The sequence below is a fragment of the Megalobrama amblycephala genome, linkage group LG17 (assembly GCF_018812025.1).
Source record: "Megalobrama amblycephala isolate DHTTF-2021 linkage group LG17, ASM1881202v1, whole genome shotgun sequence".
NCBI lineage: Eukaryota > Metazoa > Chordata > Actinopteri > Cypriniformes > Xenocyprididae > Megalobrama > Megalobrama amblycephala.
The window spans coordinates 3928743-3951250 of record NC_063060.1 but is presented as its reverse complement, the minus strand read 5'-3'; the positions used below and the strand labels follow the sequence as shown (position 1 = coordinate 3951250).

The window sequence follows — 22508 nt, the reverse complement described above, 5'->3', positions numbered from 1 at the left end:
ATTCACAAAATGTCATTAATATAAAAATGAATTTAAACAAAAGAATGAATTAAAATTAAATCCATAAAATGATCTCATGATGGGAACTCCTAAAAGGTTCTATATAAGCACCTGACAGAACCCCTGAAGGTTCTATAGAACCTTTTTTCTAAGAGATACTGAGAAAAGGTTAACATTATATTTTAAAAATAGTATACAGTATATACTGTGCAGTAAGCAGTACACTAGTACTCTTCACATAAGACTGTGCAGTTCCTCAACACCGCAGATGATTAAATTCCCCCTGTCACGTCCTCTTTGTCTTCTGCCTGTCCTCTCTACTTCTCCCATTATTTTAGGGCTAAGTGATGAAATGCTAATTTTGACATTCAGAATTGGGCTGAACTTGGCTGAGTGATGAAAGAGATGGAGACCGTCAGAGTAGATCACCGCAATGTCTGCCTGGAGTCTGGAAAATCTTTTTGTTATTTATCAAAAGGATTATGGAAGGGGAAAAAAAGACAAACAAAAGTGGAAGAGATAGCTGATTAATGGAAATAGGCCAACAGGATACGATGAAAACAACCAGAAAAGAGAGAGATAGAGACAGTGAGGGAGAGTTGTTTTCCTTGAGAGTTGAGTGAATCCCAACCAATAAATTAGCCCTTGTTTATCAGCGTGATAAACCTCAAAATCTCTAATTCATCATGCTGTCCGAAATGTAAATACTGGCCTAGTTTTCCCTGCTACATGAATCTGTATGACTAACATGGCCCAGAGAGCCACACGCAGTTTCACAGGACCACTAATAGAGCTGTCCTGCATATGTGTGTTTGTGTGTGCATCGCTATGATTGTTCTTGCTCATAAATGTGTGTGGGTGTCCACACTAGTGGAGTGAGTCCTTGGGCTGACCTCAGCACTGACACGCTCCGCTGGGAGGCTTTGAGACATAGACACCTCATCACTGATGCAGCACAGCCACCGTCTACAGAGAGAGAGGCTCTGTACCAAAACCCACAGAAAGCTGCCTACGTAAGCAGCATTCTAAGACATCATCGGTGCACTCCCCACACAAAGGCTGTTATGGAATCTTACCTGTTATGGAAAGTTACCTTGTTTTGGGCAACAAATGCGGAGATTCCTCCATGACAAAAAACACCCAAGATGGCAGAGGCCACAAATCAATATATATATATACACACACATACACCATGGTCTGACTAAATGCTCGATTCTGATTGGCTGGAAGGTGTGCATTAAAATGGTTTAATGCACAGGTGGTTCCAGACAGTTTACTCACAACCCGAATTCTGGAAATGTTGGGACGTTTTTAAAATTTTAATAAAATGAAAACTAAAAGACTTTCAAATAACATAATCCAATATTTTATTTACAATAGAACATAGATAACATAACAAATGTTTAAACTGAGAAATTTTACAATTTTATCCACTAAATGAACTCATTTCATATTTGTTGCTATAGTTATAAAAGGGATGTCTTAGAGTGGCAGAGTCTCTCAGAAGTAAAGATCGACAGAGGCTCTCCAATCTGTGAAAGAGTGCATAAAAAGATTGTGGAATACTTTAAAAACAATGTTCCTCGACATCAAATTGCAAAGGCTTTGCAAATCTCATCATCTACAGTGCATAACATCATCAAAAGATTCAGAGAAACTGGAGAAATCTCTGTGGGTAAGGGACAAGGCCGAAGACCTTTATTGGATGCCTGTGGTCTACGACACTGGATCACTCATCGGCATGATTGTGTCAATGACATTGCTAAATGTGCCCAGGAATACTTCCAGAAACCACTGTCGGTAAACACAATCCGCCGTGCCATCTGCAGATGCCAACTAAAGCTCTTTCATGCAAAAAGGAAGCCAAATGTGAACATGGTCCAGAATGTCCTGTTGGCCAAGGCTCATTTAAAATGGACTGTTTCAAAGTGGAAAAGTGTTCTGTGGCGAGTCCAAATTTGACATTGTTGGAAATCACGGACGCCGTGTCCTCCGGGCTAAAGAGGAGGGAGACCTTCCCGCTTGTTATCAGTGTTCAGTTCAAAAGCCAGCATCTCTGATGGTACGGGGGTGCATAAGTGCATACAATATGGCCAGCTTGCATGTTTTGGAAGGCACTATGAATGCTGAAAGGTATATAAAGGTTTTAGCGCAACAGATGCTCCTCTGCAGATGACGCCTATTTCAGGGAAGGCCTTGTGTATTTCAGCAGGACAATGCAAAACCACATACTGCAGCTATTACAACAGCATGGCTTTGTCATAGAAGAGTCCGGGTGTTGAATTGGCCTGCCTGCAGTCCAGATCTTTCACCTATAGAGAAAATACGTCAAAAACGACCACAAACTCTTCAGAAGCTGGAAACCTATATCAGGTAAGAATCGGACCAAATTCCAACACCAAAACTCCAGAAACTCAAAACCTCGATGCCCAGACGTCTTCAAACTGTTTTGAGAAGAAGAGGAAATGCTACACAATGGTAAACATGCCCCCGTCCCAACTATTTTGAGACCTGTAGCAGGCATCAAATTTGAAATGAGCTCATTTTGTGCATAAAATTGTAAAATTTCTCAGTTTAAACATTTGTTATGTTATCTATGTTCTATTGTGAATAAAATATTGGCTCATGTGATTTGAAATTCTTTTAGTTTTCATTTTATTAAATTTAAAAAATGCTTGTATTAATGCGTATAATACAACCTGAATTGCGTAATATTTCTATATTCTATATTAATGCGCTTCTTTCATTAAAGAACACACAAAACACAGAGAGAGAGAGATCCAAGAGATTGTTCAGGAAACATTCAGGAGAAACTTTATCAACACTGCCCAGTGGCGTTTATTAATTAATAAGCTTTGCTACTAAAGTAATGAGGAGGTAACATTGCTGTTTTTGAAGTAATTAAACTCACAGCTTCATTGCTAGTAGAGAGAGATGCTGAACAGACGCAGGTAGTTCACACACACTCCTCTCGATAATTAATGCAAATAAATGCTATTATTCATTCATTCAAATAAATGTAATTGTACCGCGCTACTTTATTTCTGTGTCTAATTTAAAGTGGGCAGAATGCTAGATCTAACGAGCAGCAAGTGATGAAAATAATCATTTTTACTCATTTGCACTGCAAACATCAATAACAGTTTTAACTTATCAATGCTGGCAAATGACCATGGTATAATCAGGATAATCCACGGCTAGCTGTGCATTAAATGATTTGAATGCACTTCACATTGCATCAAGTGGTTCTTTGTCTCCACTTCATGCTTAATTCACAGATAGCCATTTCCTGTTTACACATGCAACAACATAAAAATATTGGTTGATGGAGTAAATACACCAAATTATACAGTAATTTGACTTCTAAAAAAAACATGACAGGACGCAAACGAGAACAATAAAACAATGTAATTTTGTATGCCAATGTTATCTTTTATTGCACAACAAGTCAATATTTGTAAGGAACGCTTCAACAACATCGTCACTGATGTATCAGATTACTGAAAAGGGGTAATATTTATTAGCAGGAGACTTTGCGTATTGCAGTCATAGACATCAGCTGGCATATCCCCATTAGTTTTCATAGCATCACTTTAAACATGTACTTCTCCTCTATAAATATTTAGCATTTACCGAAAATGTATTTTAATACTGGACTTTTTTTTGCAGTACATTGGATAATACATTGAATTTATTTTCCTTCCCTTTTAGTATATATATATATATATATATATATATATATATATATATATATATATATATATTTGGCATTTGAATGTTTAAACAATTGAAAAATATATTTCATTAAGCTGTGCTGTCTCCAGCATGTATTTAGCCATCTATTTGAAATCAATTTTGGACAGAAACAAATTTTTGCTGAATGGGATAATATGTCAAGTATTACGAAAGACTGTATTTACATGATCAGATACACTGCTGCCATTAGCGGTTCAACAGGCGCTGTATTTTGATGAGAGGTCGGATTTGGCACGACACCACCACAGGTCATAAACGACAAGCAGATTATGATGTTGCGCTTCTGCAGGAGGTCTCATGAGCTGCTATTTTGTTTTCTCCCTCCAGTCCTGTTGAGTAAACACAGTGAAACAGGCTGGAACTATGGGCAGTTATTAGAACAAAGCTGTCGCAGCCCTCTGAATGACGTAAGCAGCGTTTGGAGTTGGAACCATTATGGTTTAATACTAAGAGGGATGGGTCTGCTGCAGGAATGATTCTGGCACATGGAGTGACGGAGAGGGTGCCAGGGACTCATCATGCTGCCAATTGGACCAAAACCGCTCTAGCCCAGTGCACCTCGTGTGACCTTCAAAGGGGACGGCTGACTAATATCTGCACAATGGAGTGAGTGAGAGTACATTCAGAGGAGGGAATCACACATAAACAGTGCAAACAGTGATTAAAGCTCAGGGCCCTTGCAGAGAACACGCATTCTTACGCAAAAATACAACACATTATTATCTGCGGGAGTACAGCAGCAAAGCCAGACCAGACTCATCGCTTACAGAACAGAATCATGGTTTTACCATAAAAATATACCTTGCAAAAAGTGATACTTATACATGCTATTCTTTGAAGTTACGATTGCACAATTAATAATTCATCAAAATACAATCCGAATTGCTATATGGCAAAAGGCTGTGATTTAATTAAATAAATATTTTAAATATTCTAAATTTGATGTGTACATATATATATATATATATATATATATTAGGGATGCACCAATATGAAAATTTTGGCTGATACAGATAACCGATCATTCTTTATATCTGAAAGCCAATAACCAATGTATTGGCCAATAATTCTAAATCCAAATTTTTTTATAATTTTTGAGAGCCTGATTATTTAGACAAAAATGTCACCATTAAAAGCCATGTCCCAAGCACACAATTATAATGTTCTCATTTTAATATTATGTAGCCTATATGACAGACTTGCGCTGCACATGTTGCACTTTTTTTTTTTTGAAGTGATTTCAATCATATTTCAAGCAATTCAAAACCATCATGGTGGACAGTGTGCATCTGAAGTGTCTCAGCTGAAGGAAATAATCCATTATTTATCAGATTTAATATATCGGCCAAATTTTCTTATTTGGCTAATAACGATAACATTAAAAATCAATATATATAGGCCGATAACGATACAATATTTTGTGCATTCTATATATATATATGGAATGCACAAAATAATAATATTCTTATTTCTTATATTAGGGATATATTAGGAATGCACGATATATCGGCCAATATATGTTCATTTTTAATGTTATCGTTATCGGCCCAATAAGAAAATTATATATTTTTTTTAGTCCCTTATATTTATTTGAGTCACAGCCTTACCATATTGTACCATAAAATAATTTAAAAATAAAAAAATAACGAACTAAATAGAATTGGAGTCTTTTTCACAAATATACATCTTAATTGCAATAGTTAAAATAATCAGAATAACATTTTTTTTTAACCATATCAGTACTATGGTATATACTGTATATTTCAAAACAGAGTGACATTAGTATCTGATACCTTGGTATCAGAAGTATCTGAACGTTTTTGTAAGTGAGACAAATATCACTTCACTTTCATACAGCCTTTAAAGCCGAAATGAATAACAGGCAGAGGACACAGCGGCATTAGTCACATCAGAGCTTTCGCTAGGTTTGGGTCAGCAGAAATAGACACAAATCCGGATCCATTTAGTCCACACCAGCCTAATCTGACGTTTCATTGAACCATGTTTAATTGGATGGCTTGTATGGGAAACGACAGTGGATAGAAAGAGAGACACACGGTACTAAAGACAGAGTGAGACAGCTTTGAGAAGTCACGGCACTAAGGATGTATATGCACTATCAAAGTCAGTTTGTTTAAACACTTTTTGATGCTACGTTAACACTCTGACAAAGCTGGAAGCTCCCGCATGAATATTCACACAAAAACCGTCATCTGGCTTTACATATAAAATCACGTCTCTGAACAGAACTGGGTCCACATTACACTAAAACAAGGCTTTGCTGCTGTTCTCCCATCTGACAGCACTTTAATAAAAAAAAGAGCAATTTAGACCTTTCAAATAGTCTAAATTGTCTAAATTTTCACAACTTGTTAATTTTTAATGCATAATATGATGTTGAATCTATTTACTTTCCTAATACACAATCCTGGTCTTATTGCGGTGTATGTTATTCCAAGTGAAAACTCTTAAATCTTGCATAAAAATGGCTATTGATTAATGTTAACCAATCGCCAAATATCTGTTGTTTTAGGCAACTGTTGTAGGTCAGATTAGCTATAATCTTGCTGATGGCAGTTAACAGTAATATGGAAAGTTGAGCAAATTGACCTTCAGTTTTTATGTTCTGGTTTTCAAGAAAGTTCATAATAATTCACTCCAAAATCACTTTCCATGTCTGGTGTGGACTGAACTTTTCACCAGCCCAAGCAATTCCCAATATCCTGTTGCACTCATACGTCACATTATGGAAGTAAAATTCATTGCAGATGCCATTTCAGGTTTCCCTCAAAATAAAAATGTTGATCAATTAGTAACCCAACACTGAAACTACTTTTGTCCTGTACAAATATCTAAACATTCTTAAATCAAGTTACAAATACTTAAGAAGCAAAATGACTTCAGGTATTAAGTCTTGTTTACTGAAAAAAATAATCAAAATTAAGTGAGTTTATGCTGCAAACAAGAAAAAATATTGCCAGTGGGATAAGAAAAATAATTTTGTATTCCCTGTGAATTTTGATGATTTTTTCCACCAGAAAACAAGACTTATCTTGTATCTTGATTTAAGAATTTTTAGACATTTTTAATTGAAAACAAGACAAAAATAACCTACTATGCAAGAAGGTTAGTCATACAATTGTGATATTAACATCTTATTGCATTTGCTGTTTATTTGTGCAATTGTGCTCGAAATCACTAATAGGACAACCTGAAAAACAGCCTGTGTGCTGAAAAGTCTCATCATCATTATATCTGCTGTGATGTCTATGATCTGCAACAGCAAAACCCCCAGAACATCTTACCAGAGCTGTGAGAAAGTAAAGTCTGGCTTCTCACTCAGTGTCCCGTACACAGACATGCAGCTCAGGGTTCCAGACAAACAGAAATGTGCAAGTCGTGTTTCCCCACACGAGGAGGTTATGCTGGGTTATTGGTTTCACTAACACTAATTAGCAGCTACTGTACATATATTGCAAGGTTAAAAGGATTAATTCACCCAAAAATAAAAATGCTGTCTATTTAGTCTCCCTTATGGCATTCCAAATCTGTATACTGTTGTTTTTTTTTTTCCCATCGAGCACAAAAGGAGAAATTTTGAAGAATCTTCACGCAGCTTATTCATACAGCGGCAGTTCATAGATCGATGTCTGTCAAGCTTCAAAAAAGACAAAAAAAGTGGTTAGTTCACTCATAAATAACCTAAATTAAAATCTGTGTGACTTTAGAAGACATGAAAGCTGTACAAAATGATTTTCTTATGTAAATTTTTGTCTTGTTCTCCATTACAAATATCGAAAACTTCTTAAATCAAGATAATTTCACTTGAGAAGTAAAGTCTTGCTCAAAATGAAAAAATCTAAAGTGAGTTTACATTTAAATTGATGTCAGCGGGGTAAGAATTAAAGGGTTAGTTCACCCAAAAATGAAAGTTCTGTCATTAATTACTCACCCTCATGTCGTTCCACACCCGTAAAACCTTCGTTCATCTTCGGAACACAAATTAAGATATTTTTGATGAAATCCGATGGCTTGTGAGGCCTGCATTGAGAGCAAGTACTAAGAAATGTACCCAGAAAGAATATATTTAAAACAGTTCATGTGACTACAGTGGTTCAACCTTAATGTCATGAAGCGTTGAGAATACTTTTTGTGCGCCAAAAAAACAAAATAACGACTTTATTCCACAATATCTAGTGATGGGCGATTTCAAAACACTGCTTCATGAAGCTTCGAAGCTTTACAAATCTTTTGTTTCGAATCAGTGGTTCAGAGCGTGCATCAAACTGCCAAAGTCACGTGAACCATTGAAATTTCGAAACACTTATGATGTAACGAAGCCTCGTTTACTGAAATCACATGACTTTGGCAATTTGAGATAGTTTGATACACGCTCCAAACCACTGATTCGAAACTGCTTCAGCAGCAGAAGCAGTGTTTTGAAATTGCTCATCACTAGACATTGCAATAAAGTCGTTATTTTGGGGGTTTTTTGGCATACAAAAAGTCGTCGCTTCAAAACATTAAGGTTGAACAACTGTAGTCACATGAATTGTTTTAAATATATCTTTAGTAGCTTTCTGGGCATTTGAAAGTGTAAATTAACTTGCTCTCAATGCAGGCCATAGGATTTTAATTTGTGTTCTGAAGATGAACAAAGGTCTTATGGGTGTGGAACGATGTGAGGTAATTAGTGACAGAATTTTCATTTTTGGGTGAACTAACCCTTTAAGTTTATTTTTCTAACCTATTGGCAGATATTCGTTCTTGTTTTAAGCATAAACTCACTTCATTTTGATTCTATGTTTTCTTAGAAAAACAAGACTTGATTTAAGAATGTGCAGATATTTGTACTGGAAAACAAGACAAAATACTGAGTAAGAATTTTTATTTTTATTTTTTTTGCATGTTTTTATGTTGTTTTTTTTATTTGGAGTTTGATAAACTTGGTCATGATGAACTTTGTACAGAAAAGAGCTGCATGAAGGTGCTTTAAAACAATTTTTGGGTGAACATTCCCTTCATAAAAAAGAAAAGACACATAAACTTTGCATTTTGTCTTTCGTAGAGCCACATACGACTAAAAATAGACTATTTGGAAACTAGATATACTAGGCACTAGGTATTTACAGTACATTGTGCATTGGGGCACATTGTCAAAACAGAAAATAAACAGACAGACAGAGAGAGAGAGAAAAAAAAAAAAAACACTTCTCATAACAGAAACATAAAGTACCCTGATTTACATTTGATGCCGGGAAATATGGAGGAATGTTCAGTCAATCTGTCCGCCTGTCCTTCAAGCGCTTGCAGGGAAGATTGCCTCGCTCACATCTGCCAGCCTTTCCGCGCTGGAAAAGCAGAATAAAACTGTCACATTTTCCACACAGATGACTTAACAGCAGTGGCAGACGAGGCCTGTGGTGAGCGTGAACGGGTACTATATGAGTCTGCTGTAGAGCGACGCTAAAATACTCATATTTGGCTGCGATCTCCATTCAAACAATCAGACAGCAGCTTAATTAGGGCTAAAACCAGTACATATGCAAGTGTGTGTACATATGTAAATAAAACGGTCCAGTTATTCATGTACATTCACTGCCATACCCTTCCTAATCGACCAACGGTTGTGGATGTTGCATTTGATGCAAATAAAAACACAGTCTGTGTCCTTGGGCAAAAGAACATAAAGCCCTAGCAGAACTGAAAGGTTTATTCGCAGGAAATTGAACAGCACTAAATGTGCCTAACTGGGAAACCAAATAAGAGAGATTACATTGCAAACCTGTGATAAAGTTTCATTTAGCCTTTTGGTCGACGGACTGTCACTTCCTAGCTTCCTTTCTCAGATTAATATCATCAGACTCTTATGTTACAGAAGATGTGTGTGGAGGTTCAGTTAACTGGGGATTTTTAGGTCTGATTGAAATTATGCTTTTACACCGTGTCTACACCAGATGCGAGCGCCGCGTAGCTACGTTTCAGAACCAAATAACTGTCATTATAATCAACAGAGCTGTTTACAATGGCAGCAATGTCTTCAGTTGACAGATGCCCCTTTTTCTATTTCTAGCATGCTGCACAGACCATTTATTTTTCTCTTCTGTCTGAAATAATGTTTTTAATGAATTTAACTCTTTCTCTTTCAGCCATCCAGTATGGTAGGGGGCGCTATTACACATTTTCTGAAAGAGTACAGAATCTCCAGATCAAAACACAGGAGAAGAAGAAGCAGAAACAATTGATAGAAGCATTGCTTATGCACATGTAAAATAATGCAATCATCAAACATTAACAGCATATAAATCAAAACTGCCAAACGTTACCGAATGAAATGTTGTCCCAGGGCGAGGGAAAGGACTGTGAAGCTTTGGGGGTGTTGGTGGAAGAAATCATTGTTCTGAATCCCATCCGGACAAACTCAGCTTTTCAAAATGTTGCTTTTTTTAATGACACTTACCAAAAGTAATGTAACTCATTACTTTTCATGCAAAGTAACTAAGTAACGCAATTAGTTACTTTTTTAGGGACATTGTAATGATTACTTTAAATAATGATTACTGCAATATTGTAATGATTACTTTAAAAAGTAACTTTCCCCAACACTGTTCATACAACAAAATATTCTGGGGGGCCAAAGTTTTGTGAAAATGATCAAAAATGCTGGCGGTGGCTGGCGACTTTTTTTTTTTTTTAAATGCCGTTGGGGAAAGAATTAATTTCCTGTTGCTCAAACAGAACAGCATGGTGCTGCAACACCAAGGTTATGGGTTCGATTCCCAGTGAATGCATGAACTGAGCAGATGTATACCTTAAATGCAATGCAAGCTGCTTTGGGGGGAAAAAAACATCTGCCAAATGCATAAAAGTAAAGTCAATTTACATCTTTAATTGTTTGACAATTACATCAAAGCCAGTTTGTGATATTTCTGTTATCTTGTCATTTAATTTATATGCGTTTCCAGTGTAGACACGGTGTTGTGCTGCATTTACACTGCAAAGCCTAAAGCTCAGATCCAAAATGTTGACGTTCACTTAAAGGAATAGTTCACCCTCATATCGCTCCAAACCCTTTAGGCTTTCATTCATCTCTGGAACACAAATGACAATTTCTGTTACTTCACTGAAGGTCTATTCACCCAACACTCTGATGCTTCAAAATATGTGATGTGTGAATAAAGGCCTAGATTAAATCTATTCGTCGTATAAAGCGATCAGGTCTCTTCAGAAGACTTAGATTAAACCGCTCGATTCATATGGATTTCTTTTATAAACTTTTTGAGTAGAGGGATACAAATCTCTCTTCATTTGTGTTCCAAAGATGAATGAAAGTCTTACAGGTTTGGAATGACATGAGGGGTGAGTAAATGATGATAGAATTTTCATTTCTGAGTAAACTAACCCTTTAATACTCAACAGGCGTTGCAGAAATTCCAATGCACTCACTAACTAAGCAAGTGATTATTTTAGACCATTGGATACAAGTGTTTAGATTTCGACCAGATGACCAAACACATCAGATAAATGATCGATCCAGAACCACATATGCAACATGATCTGATCTGTGCATATCAGTGAGACAAAATCAGAATCGGTTAGCAGTGTAAATGCAGGCATGCAAAAGTTAATAGATAGTAATCAATACATTGTTGTTTCGGGGAATCTTGTTGATGATAAACGTTTGTTTGCTGGTTTTGTTTCAATTGTTTAAGCTGCCTGTTTCGATCTCAAAAATCATTTAGTACATCCTGGGAATGTGGTGATACCTGTCCTATAGAGGGCGATAATGGGACACAGTGTGCTTTGTGTTACGATAATCCACATATGGACCACCGTCAGAGAAACAAGACTTAGAAAAATAAAAGAATTTGAGACGTTTCCGGTTAGAGTAATTAGGACGTGATCGCTACAAACAATCAGCAAATACACACAATTTCCATTTTGCATGAATTATCACTGATCTATTTACATGGCAGTTGTTAATATTCAGGTCACATCATTAATGCCATTCGGCATACATTCAAAACCCATTATGCACCAATCTCATTTTTGTTTTTCTAAAATCATTTTTTTTCTCCTATAGGTTACTGCCCGGGTTTGCACATAAAATAATTTACAGCGTCATATTTACAATTTCAAAGTTCAAGTGAGAAAAATCTGCAGCAATTGACAATAAAACGAACACAACTACATTCTTGTAAAGAGTTCATAAATCAACCCAATAGTTTACATCTATTCAATCAACAAATCAACTATTCAGCCAGCGCTCACAGGCCTGCAAACTGAGCCCACACATGAACTTTGTATTATGTTTACAGGCCATTAATATGCAGCATGTTTTAAATACTCAGTCATTTGTGCAAATCAGAATCTATTTTTGCGACAATGGGAGAACACGCGATGTTATAAAATGCCACTGTTAAACTGTATAATATAAATGAATAGATATAGAAGATATTATATTTTTACAATAATATTACATTATATAGATAATACTCTTTTTTTATTATTTTATATTATATTAGTATTACGATTTCTTACGTTTTACCAACCTTTTCTGACTTTCAAAATTGTGACTTTTTTATTTTATTGTGACTGTAGTGCTTCCCAGCAATAATAAATAAATAAATAAACAAACAAAGACCATAAAACCCGTTTTCATCACTGAAACGCACAACTGCGCAGACCCTTACAAACATAAAGTGACAAATTACATGTACTGCTGGACTTTAGAAAACAAAGACAAACTTTATAACATATTGCGAAAGCTGCACAACCTTATCCAGTGCCTTAAAAGATGAGGTTTCAAACATTCTCTGAATGACGCTGATTAAATTGCTTATGCCGCGATATGAAGCTTTCATATAAAAGGCAGGGCAAGGATATTGCAGAATTATATTGCATGTACAGATCAACATGGATCACAGAAAACAGCATGATTATTTTGGTTTGCCTGCTAATTTAAACAAGTTCTGCAAAAGACCCATTGCATTCAAGTCTCAACTCTCAGTGCAACCCCGATGCAGTGAAGTATTGCCTTTATCGACACGCCTGACGAAACGACGTAAAAATGCAAGCATCCCACTCCCGTTCGATAAAACACAATAATAAGCATATGTGCACAAATACACACGCGCACGCACAAACAGACCATGTATATGGCTTCTAAACTCGGAATCAAGGCAGTTAAATAGAGGATGTTTCCATTTGACTTGTTTTTCTCAGTTGACACAGACACAACCAAAACTTGTGTTCAAGCTCAACTTTGGTTTTCGAGTAAATACAATTTGTGTGTTTTCTATTATAACTTGTTTTGTTTTTTTTTCCCTTTTTAACCTCCTTATTTACATTAAGATATAAGATCGACCAGCGGTCCATTACACGTTTTTTCATTGATATTTTACAACAAAGTGAAAGACAGTTAATTAGATTGCTACAAGTACAGCTTATACAGAAAGAATGGAGACGTTCCAAAACGCGTTCACAAAGCATCATTGTCATCTCTTGCAAGTCCCTGATTTTCTAGTCGCCCGATTGCATTGTAGGAACTCTACGGAAAACACCATGTAACACACGACAGGATTTCTCCCTTTCACTCGGGACGATAAAGACAAATATATTAAGAGGCGTCAGAAGCTGTACAGGGGCGGCACTAGCTACACTAGCGGGTGGAGTCGAGGCATCCGACCTTGTGACTCTAGCGGAGACGTTAAATCTAGTAGTGGAAAAGGTGCGGTCACATTAGTGATATTTCAGTGAAATGTCATGGGCAAAATAAAGCACTGAACTCACTTCCAAACCAAGCATCTTTTTTGTTGGTCAGTATGGTGAATTCAAGTGGCCGACTTGAAAATTAGTCAAATCTGCATGGGGATTCCTATTGGAATGAGTCAATATGCTCCCACCCACCAGCTAAGATCATTAACAGAGTGACGCCTCATTGTTCCTCGACTCTTTCCAGATCCTTCACCCTCTCTGTTCCACTCTGGTGGAAAGAGCTGCCAACCTACACCTGAACTGCTGAGACTACCATCTTTCAATAAGCAGCTGAAGACACACATCTTCTGCAATCACTTAACCACCCCACACCCTCAAACCAATGCACTTCTCTTCTCTGCATCTCTCCTCTTCTCTAGCTTGTCAAATAAACCTGGTATTGTATATTACGAACATTGACGAATTGCTTTAGTTTCTTCGCTTTGGACAAAAGCATCTGCTAAATGCATAATGCCCTTTAAATTTCATGAGCAATGGTAAATGTGACCGCACCTCAAGTCTGTCTTATCGCCCTCCCTTTGGTTCCTATGAAAAGCCATCCTACGAGCGCGGTACTCGAGCAAAAATAACGAACTTTGACTCACAAAAAGTATTGCAAACAGTCTCAGAGTTCTCGTCAGAGGTTGGACGAGAGCCGGGATCTGGCTGTGAAGTCCGTCTCGGGAAGGCTGACTATGGAATCTTTCTTGCGTATAGCCGAGTCCGGTCCCGTTACGCCAGGCGGAGTGCCTGTAGGGGGCGGTGTGGACGGGTAATTCCCAGCCGCGGCTGCGGACGCCTGGTGTGGCAGTGCCATTCTCTGAGGCAATGCGCTACGGACACCGGAAGGCCCCGGGACGGCAGGATGGGGAGCTTGAGGCGGACCGATCGATGTTGAGGAAACGCGGGTCGATGGCGGCGGGCTGGGCGCGACGGGCGGAGCGCCATCTTGTGGCAGGGAGGGTTGCGAAGCAGACAGGGCTCTGTCGTCCTGGGTCAAGCTGCCCGTTTGGTGCAACGGTTGGGATCCCTTTGGCCGTGTGGGACTGGGAACATGCTGTTGGATGAGCGACAGTTGAGATCCGGAGCGCGCACCCATCGGGCCACTCCCGTACTGGAAAGTTCGTCCACCCGCTGCTGCTAGCGGACTTTGCACTGGCGGACTGGCCATAGCCACAGCGGCGAACGCTCCAAGCGGTGGCAGAGACTGCTGAGGAGAAACCGAAACCGGGCTGGCAAGGCTTTGCACCACCTGGAACCGTCGGACCATCCTGGGCGACTGCATGGTGCTCGGACCCACCATAGGGCCACCGAACTGCGGACAGAAGCTCATCGCTACTGCTTGCTGTAGAGTAGCGATGGCAGAGCTGCCCTGCGATTGGCCAGGCGGAGCAAACATCCCGCCAGGGATGGAGGGCGTCATGGACATGGCACGTGGACGCTGCAGATCGATCAGCTTCACCATCTCTCGGTCGTACTTCACGATCTCTTGGATCATCTCGTTCTCACGGTTGTTTAAGGTTCCGGAGTTTAAGTCGTGCTGCACTTTGTTCATTAGGATAGAATTCTTTTTTCCTGTAATGAAAGATGAACATTTTGTAGTACTGTATTATGAAAATTATATATTGTTCAGCTACATGTAATTGTTTTGATAGTATTTCATTTTTTTTTAGATTTGGAATATATTTCAGTAAAGGGTTTCTGAACCACACATTGGCAGCAACCTCACTGGACCTTTTGACGTCCAGAAAGGTAGTAAAAGCATGGTTAAAATAGTTAACATGACTGCAGTGATTCAACCTTAATGTTATGAAGCGACAAGAATACTTTTTGTGCACAAAAACAACAAAAATAATGACTTTATTCAACAATTTGAACCATTGTCATACGTAGTTGACATACTGAACTCAGTGCAGGCTTCCTTGTTTACATCTGAATGCCGACTCAGTATTGGCCGAAGTGGAACACATGAGCGCCACGATGCATGCATGTGTTGCGGATGCAGGAGCTGGCCAATAATGAGTCGGCATTCGAACGTAAACAAGGAAAATTGTTGAATAAAGTTGTAATTTTTGTTTAGTTTTTGCACACAAAAAGTATTCTCGTCGTTTCATAACATTAAGGTTGAACCACTGTAGTCACGTTGACTATTTTAACAATGTTTTTACTACCTTTCTGGACCTCAAAATGTGCAGTGACGTTGCTGCCTATGTGTGGTTCAGAAACCCTTGGATTTCATCAAAAATATCTTAATTTGCAACTCATGTATGGCCGTTACCGGAAGCCAGTTATTATAAAGTTATAAATATGGATATTTTTCATACAAAAAACACATTGCTTCGCTTCAGAAGGCCTTTATTAACCCATTGGAGCCGTATGGATTACTTTTATGATGGATGGATATGCTTTTTTGGGCTTCAAAATTCAAATTACTATTCACTTCCATTATAAAGCTTGGAAGATCCAGGGTTTTTTTTTTTTAATATAACTCCGATTGTGTTCGCCTGAAAGAAGAAAGTCATGTACACCTAGAATGGCTTGAGGTTGAGTAAATTATGGGATAATTTTCATTTTTGGGTGAACTAACCCTTTAAGTATATTCTTTCAAAGTATATTATTTAATTAATAAGTACTCTTTTTAAAATATGCTAAAGTATACTTCTTTTTCACAAGGGTATCCCTCCAGAACATTTACATTAGAAGTCAATGAGACAAGGGCCTTACAGTTAACAGGTTTTCAGTTCTTTTTTAAGCCCAGCATTAAGTCAATATGTGATAATCGACACAGATGCTGCCCATGAAGCTTAAGCTGTATTTAACCCTGGATAATCCTTTAAGGCATTAAAATGTTCACTTTATTGTTCTTTGAGAAACTTCAGAAGGAGTTTCTGGTTTCGCTTACCCAAGCGGTCCAGTCGGTCGATGGCCACGGTCTCAAAGGCCCTTCTCATCATGGGATACTCCTCCAATACCTCATTAAAATTGTCCACGGAGAGAGAATACAGGCGACAGTAGGTCTCCGCTCGTACGCTCGCCGTACGACGACCCCGCGTCAGCAGACAGATCTCTGACAGGGAGGAAAATGGTCAAACTTACACACATTGAAGGTTTAAGGACATCAGTACCTGAATAATTTTAAAAACATCTTGATATTGCCGTTCATCAGGGGAAAGGAACTTGGTGACCTTTTCTAGATGGCAAGTGTTTTTAAATTGCTCAAAAACTGAAACCCTGAAGAGTCCTTCATTTAACAGGGAGTGAATTTAAATATCTGCCTGCAGAAAGTAATTAAACTTTATCAGACTTCATTCAAAAGTATGTGATTTGAATGCTTATTACAAAGTGGTGAATAAATTCTTGCTTTATTGAGCTCTAAGTGTGTAATTATTTCAGTGCTAAAATACTTTCCCGTTTCCCATTTTAAAGGGAAATTCTGTCATAATTTACCTTACATCATTTTAAACCTGTTTGACTTTCTTCTGTGGACACCGAATAAGATATTTTGAAGAACAATTATGGTCCAAACAAAAAAATAAATCAATAAATCAATAAAATAAATCAATAAAAAGAAGGAAGAAAGTTGGGCACAACCTGTAAAATGTTTGGATTAAATAAAATTTGGTCTTTTAAAAAATAAAAGTGTCTTCTGCTCACTAAAGCTGCATTTATTTAGTCAAAAATACAGTAATATTGTGAAATATTATTACAATTTAAAATAACTTTTTGTCTATTTGAAAATATTAAGCAGTTTACTATTATTTATTATTATTATGAACTGTTTTTAAATTCAAATTGATAATGATAAGAACCATTATTAATGATTGAGCACCAATAATAATTTATAATAAATGAACACCAAATCAGCATATTGATTTCTGAAGGATCATGTGATACTGAAAGGCAGGGTAGGTAAGAAATTTTGTTCCAAATTTGTTTAAACTTTCTATATATATACATGCATAATTAAAATGTAAGAACTCTGATAAAAAGAGTATAAAAATCGAGTGACTCTAGACCGTTTAATCTGTATTAAACACAGCTCATTATTTCCATCCGGGACGAAACATAGGATTGGCTTAGGCGGCTGTCACTCTCTCGCAACCATGGCAACCACCCTTTTGCCACACATGACCTGCCCACTTGCGCGCGCACGTTTGATTTGGGGAATCCAAGAGGCATGGATCCTAGGAATACCAAAACAATGGCAGAGAAACAGCAAGCTAAATTCACAGTATCGGCCTATGCAGTTAGTGAAGGCAAACCAGGCAAAAAAAGGAAGACAGTAACAGTACAAGAAAAGGCAATGAACAAAAAGTCTTTGGATAAACAAAGAAATAAAACGCGAGTTAATATCGGCGTGGCTTTCCAGCGATGGCGAGAACTGAGGGAACTCAAGGGGCTGAAAAGTGACTCCTTGATGGCTTTATTTCTGCTGGACAGGTAAATCTTTCTTTTTGTATTTTGATCATACATATTTTTTTGTTTATTTTTTCATGAAGCATGTGTCATTAGCACACGTAGCTGCGTAATATAGCTAACATAACATTACTTAGCGAGCCGTAGTAGAGACGATAAATAATGATAGCTATAGTGTTGAATTGTGCATAATTTTACCCTCTGTCTAACTCTTTTACCATGTTCACCTGTAAGTTTACCTGCACGTTTTTTTTTCGCCTTTGTTTTGTTTTTATATTCTCTACCTATGTTTACTGATGTCTTTATCTTGTATCTGTGTGTGTCGTACACACTTTGTTGTATGTGTGTGTTATTATTTTGTGTCTGCAATGCAGTTGTGAGTTGATATTTGAGTGTATGTTACTCTGTTGATCTGTAGAACAACGTATATGTTATGAATCTTACACGAAATTCATCTTCATCACAGTGTAAATGATGGTAATGGAAAAACGTGTATCATGCAACCTGTTTTTAGCTTTGCCTTATAGATAGCTCGTTAGCGAATCAAAAAATATATATTTTAAACTTTACCAATATCAATATGCTAGCTTGATAGTGAGTACTAAAATACATCTTGTTTGTTTATCTTCATAATTATAAAGTTATTTTTATTACATGTGATTCTGACATGATGTCACTACATGCCGTGCTCCTTCCTCTCCGCTCGTCTCAGGTAAATAATGCGTCTTCCAGCTCAGTGGTCGGAGTCACACGTTCATGCGTTTTGGGGGCGTGGCTTTGGAAGGAGCCCAGAAGGGAGGGGGTGGAGTGAATGGAAATAATGAGCTGTCTTTAAAACAGTCGTGAGAGGTCTACAGACACTCGATTTTTATACTTTCTTTTTCAGAGTACTTACATTTTAATTATGTATTGATATATAAATAAAGTTTAAACAAATTTTGAAAAAAAGTTTTTTATACATTTTTTTGCCTACCCTGCCTTGAAGACTGGAGTAATGATGCTGAAAATTCAGCTTAATATCACACATATAAATTACATTTTTAAATATATTCAAATAGAAAACACGTATTTGAAATAGTAATAATATTTCACAATTTTACAGTTTTTACTGTATTTTTGATCAAATAAATGCAGCCTTGGTGAGACATCTTTCAAAAACATGAAAAAACCTAGTGCATATACTGTACATCATACAGCTCATCATATTTTCATTGTTTCATGGTGAATGTTCAAGGTTATTTTGTGTCTATATTTAGAAGATCATACACACACACACATGTTCTCTGGCATTAAATTTAGCTCATAATATTGGAACACAACTATGAAAAATCTAGTTCCTCAGGATGGTAGAGAAATAACCCATAAGCCTCAGAAGATAATAAACATCATTCATCGTACATGTTGTGCGTCATTTTGTGTATTAAATCCTGACCCATCCATCAGGGTCCTCTGTGTGTTCGGTCCATTTCCCTGTCTGCTCACCAAATCAATCCAGAAAATCCAATACACAACCTTGGAAACCTTAGTTCACTTTAGAAAACTTTGTCATCATCCCGAGCTGGGGATATTCATCAAACCAAGAGGCAGTAAATTAAAGCTACAATCACATAAAGCACCTACATAAAGGTGAACACACACACACACCGGTGCAAACACAAACACTCTTGTAGACACGAAACCTCATTTGCATCTAATTTGTTCCTTAATTTGTTTAAAATCCACTCACACATACAAAAAAAGCCACTACAGGCCATAAAGAAAAATCTCCTACAACAATGAGATTAAATGGAGAGGAAATTGAGACTTTGAAACATCTGCTTTTCAAAAAAAAAAAAAAAAAAAAATTGTGTGCAATCAAAAGATGATTCTCATTAAATCTGTACAAGAGCAAATGATCTGAGCTGCTATTCATATCCAATATATAGCTCTATTATACATAAACACATATTTCATATGCATAGCATTTATATAAAAAAAATAAGTGTGAATCAAAACAAAACTGTCAAGAAAGTTCTGGGTCATTAAAAAACACTAAATGTATATTATTTTTAAATTAAAACTACATTTATGATTAGCATTATTACATTAACGTATTATTATAGTATACTATAGCCTAGTATTTGTTGTTTATTTAAACTAATATACATTTGAAATTGTTTAAAATGCTTTGCCAATATATGGAAATTTGCATTTAGAGGGAAATGTGCTTACTTGTCCTAAAAATAAAGTCAAAACACAATGATCTTGTATATTTTATTAAAAATATAATTGTTTTTAATTGATTATGAGGTGAAATTTCACATCCATTTGATAGCTCTACGCTGCATGTTAACAAATGTCTCAATTGTGTCCCCCAAATAAATGTTATGAGAAATATCAACAAGTCTGATACTTAAATGAAACGGGAATGATATTTAAGTCTGAGCTACGAAAAGAGCAATACAGTTTTCCTCTGGGTAAAACTGAGACTGATCCTACTACACAATGCCCACAGGATCAGACGGCTTCTCTCTTTTCTTTCTTTATCTCAGGCTACACAAGACATCGGTTTGTCTTTGACCTTTCCAAGGTCACGCGCCGAGAGCCTCTTCCAAACCCTCCTGCCCTCTGCAGCTAAAAACAGCTGACTCATCCGGATTTAAGGCTGCAGAAGGATCATGTTCCACTCCTCAGCAGAGCACATCACATCTCACCACACACACTTCTAGGGTTCACCGGGGCTCTGCTCAGAACCATGACGATTCAATGGACTTCTGCTGCAGTTCTGTTTCACAGAGGATTCAGAGACTTGTGGGACTTCAAGAGGATCTATTATGCTGTTTTATATTTTTAACTTTCTTTAATGTGCAAAAGAGCTGCATGATTAATTGTTGAAAAAATAGTGATCTTGATTTAAACACTCACACGATCTCATTCCTAAATGACAATGATTCGGAAATGTCTATTAAACCTTTGACAAAATCACAAACGGAACATTCAAATCTGCGTTTGTGCTGCCGCTTATTGAAGCTTGTCTCCGCCACTAAATAGAAAAATAAAAAAAGGTAATTGCGACTTTATCTCACAATTCTGAACACACAATTCTGATTTTATAACTCACAATTCTGACTTGATAACACATAATTCTGACTTAATACAATTCTGACTTTATATCTCACAATTCTGACTTTATATCTCACAATTCTGACTTTATATCTCACAATTCTGACTTGATAACACATAATTCTGACTTAATACAATTCTGACTTTATATCTCACAATTCTGACTTTATTTCTCACAATTCTGACTTTATATCTCACAATTCTGACTTGATAACACATAATTCTGACTTAATACAATTCTGACTTTATATCTCACAATTCTGACTTTATATCTCACAATTCTGACTTTATATCTCACAATTCTGACTTGATAACACATAATTCTGACTTAATACAATTCTGACTTTATATCTCACAATTCTGACTTGATAACACATAATTCTGACTTAATACAATTCTGACTTTATATCACGCAATTCTGACTTTATAACTCGCAATTCTGACTTTATATAACGCAATTCTGACTTTATAACTTGCAATTCTGACTTTATATAACACAATTCTGACTTTATAACTCAATTCTGACTTTATAACTTGCAATTCTGACTTTATATAACACAATTCTGACATTATAACTCGCAATTCTGTCATTATATAACACAATTCTGACTTTATATCTCGCAATTCTGACTTTATTTCTCACAATTCTGACTTTATATCTCACAATTCTGACTTGATAACACATAATTCTGACTTAATACAATTCTGACTTTATATCACGCAATTCTGACTTTATAACTCGCAATTCTGACTTTATTTCTCACAATTCTGACTTTATATCTCACAATTCTGACTTGATAACACATAATTCTGACTTAATACAATTCTGACTTTATATCACGCAATTCTGACTTTATAACTCGCAATTCTGACTTTATATAACGCAATTCTGACTTTATAACTTGCAATTCTGACTTTATATAACACAATTCTGACTTTATAACTCAATTCTGACTTTATAACTTGCAATTCTGACTTTATATAACACAATTCTGACATTATAACTCGCAATTCTGTCATTATATAACACAATTCTGACTTTATATCTCGCAATTCTGACTTTATTTCTCACAATTCTGACTTTATATCTCACAATTCTGACTTGATAACACATAATTCTGACTTAATACAATTCTGACTTTATATCACGCAATTCTGACTTTATAACTCGCAATTCTGACTTTATTTCTCACAATTCTGACTTTATATCTCACAATTCTGACTTGATAACACATAATTCTGACTTAATACAATTCTGACTTTATATCACGCAATTCTGACTTTATAACTCGCAATTCTGACTTTATATAACACAATTCTGACTTTATATCACGCAATTCTGACTTTATAACTCGCAATTCTGACTTTATATAACACAATTCTGACTTTATATCACGCAATTCTGACTTTATAACTCGCAATTCTGACTTTATATCACGCAATTCTGACTTTATAACTCGCAATTCTGACTTTATATA

General features: G+C 36.6%; 1 protein-coding gene across 2 annotated transcripts in view; it reads right to left on the bottom strand.

The window, feature by feature from the left end:
- Positions 1–8574: 8574 nt before the first annotated feature.
- LOC125250727 (potassium/sodium hyperpolarization-activated cyclic nucleotide-gated channel 2-like) overlaps positions 8575–22508 on the bottom strand; it is a 73372-nt gene continuing 59438 nt past the window's right edge. Inside the window, exons 7-9 of one of the 2 annotated variants that reach the window (XM_048163452.1) lie at positions 16415–16579; positions 14118–15087; positions 8575–9107 (exon numbers count right to left, since the gene is read on the bottom strand). In XM_048163452.1, the coding sequence (XP_048019409.1) occupies positions 14150–15087; positions 16415–16579 (1103 nt within the window). In that variant the 3' untranslated portion in view covers positions 8575–9107; positions 14118–14149. Of the gene's footprint in view, positions 15088–16414; positions 16580–22508 lie in introns of both variants that reach the window. The other variant, XM_048163451.1, reaches the window with a different exon arrangement.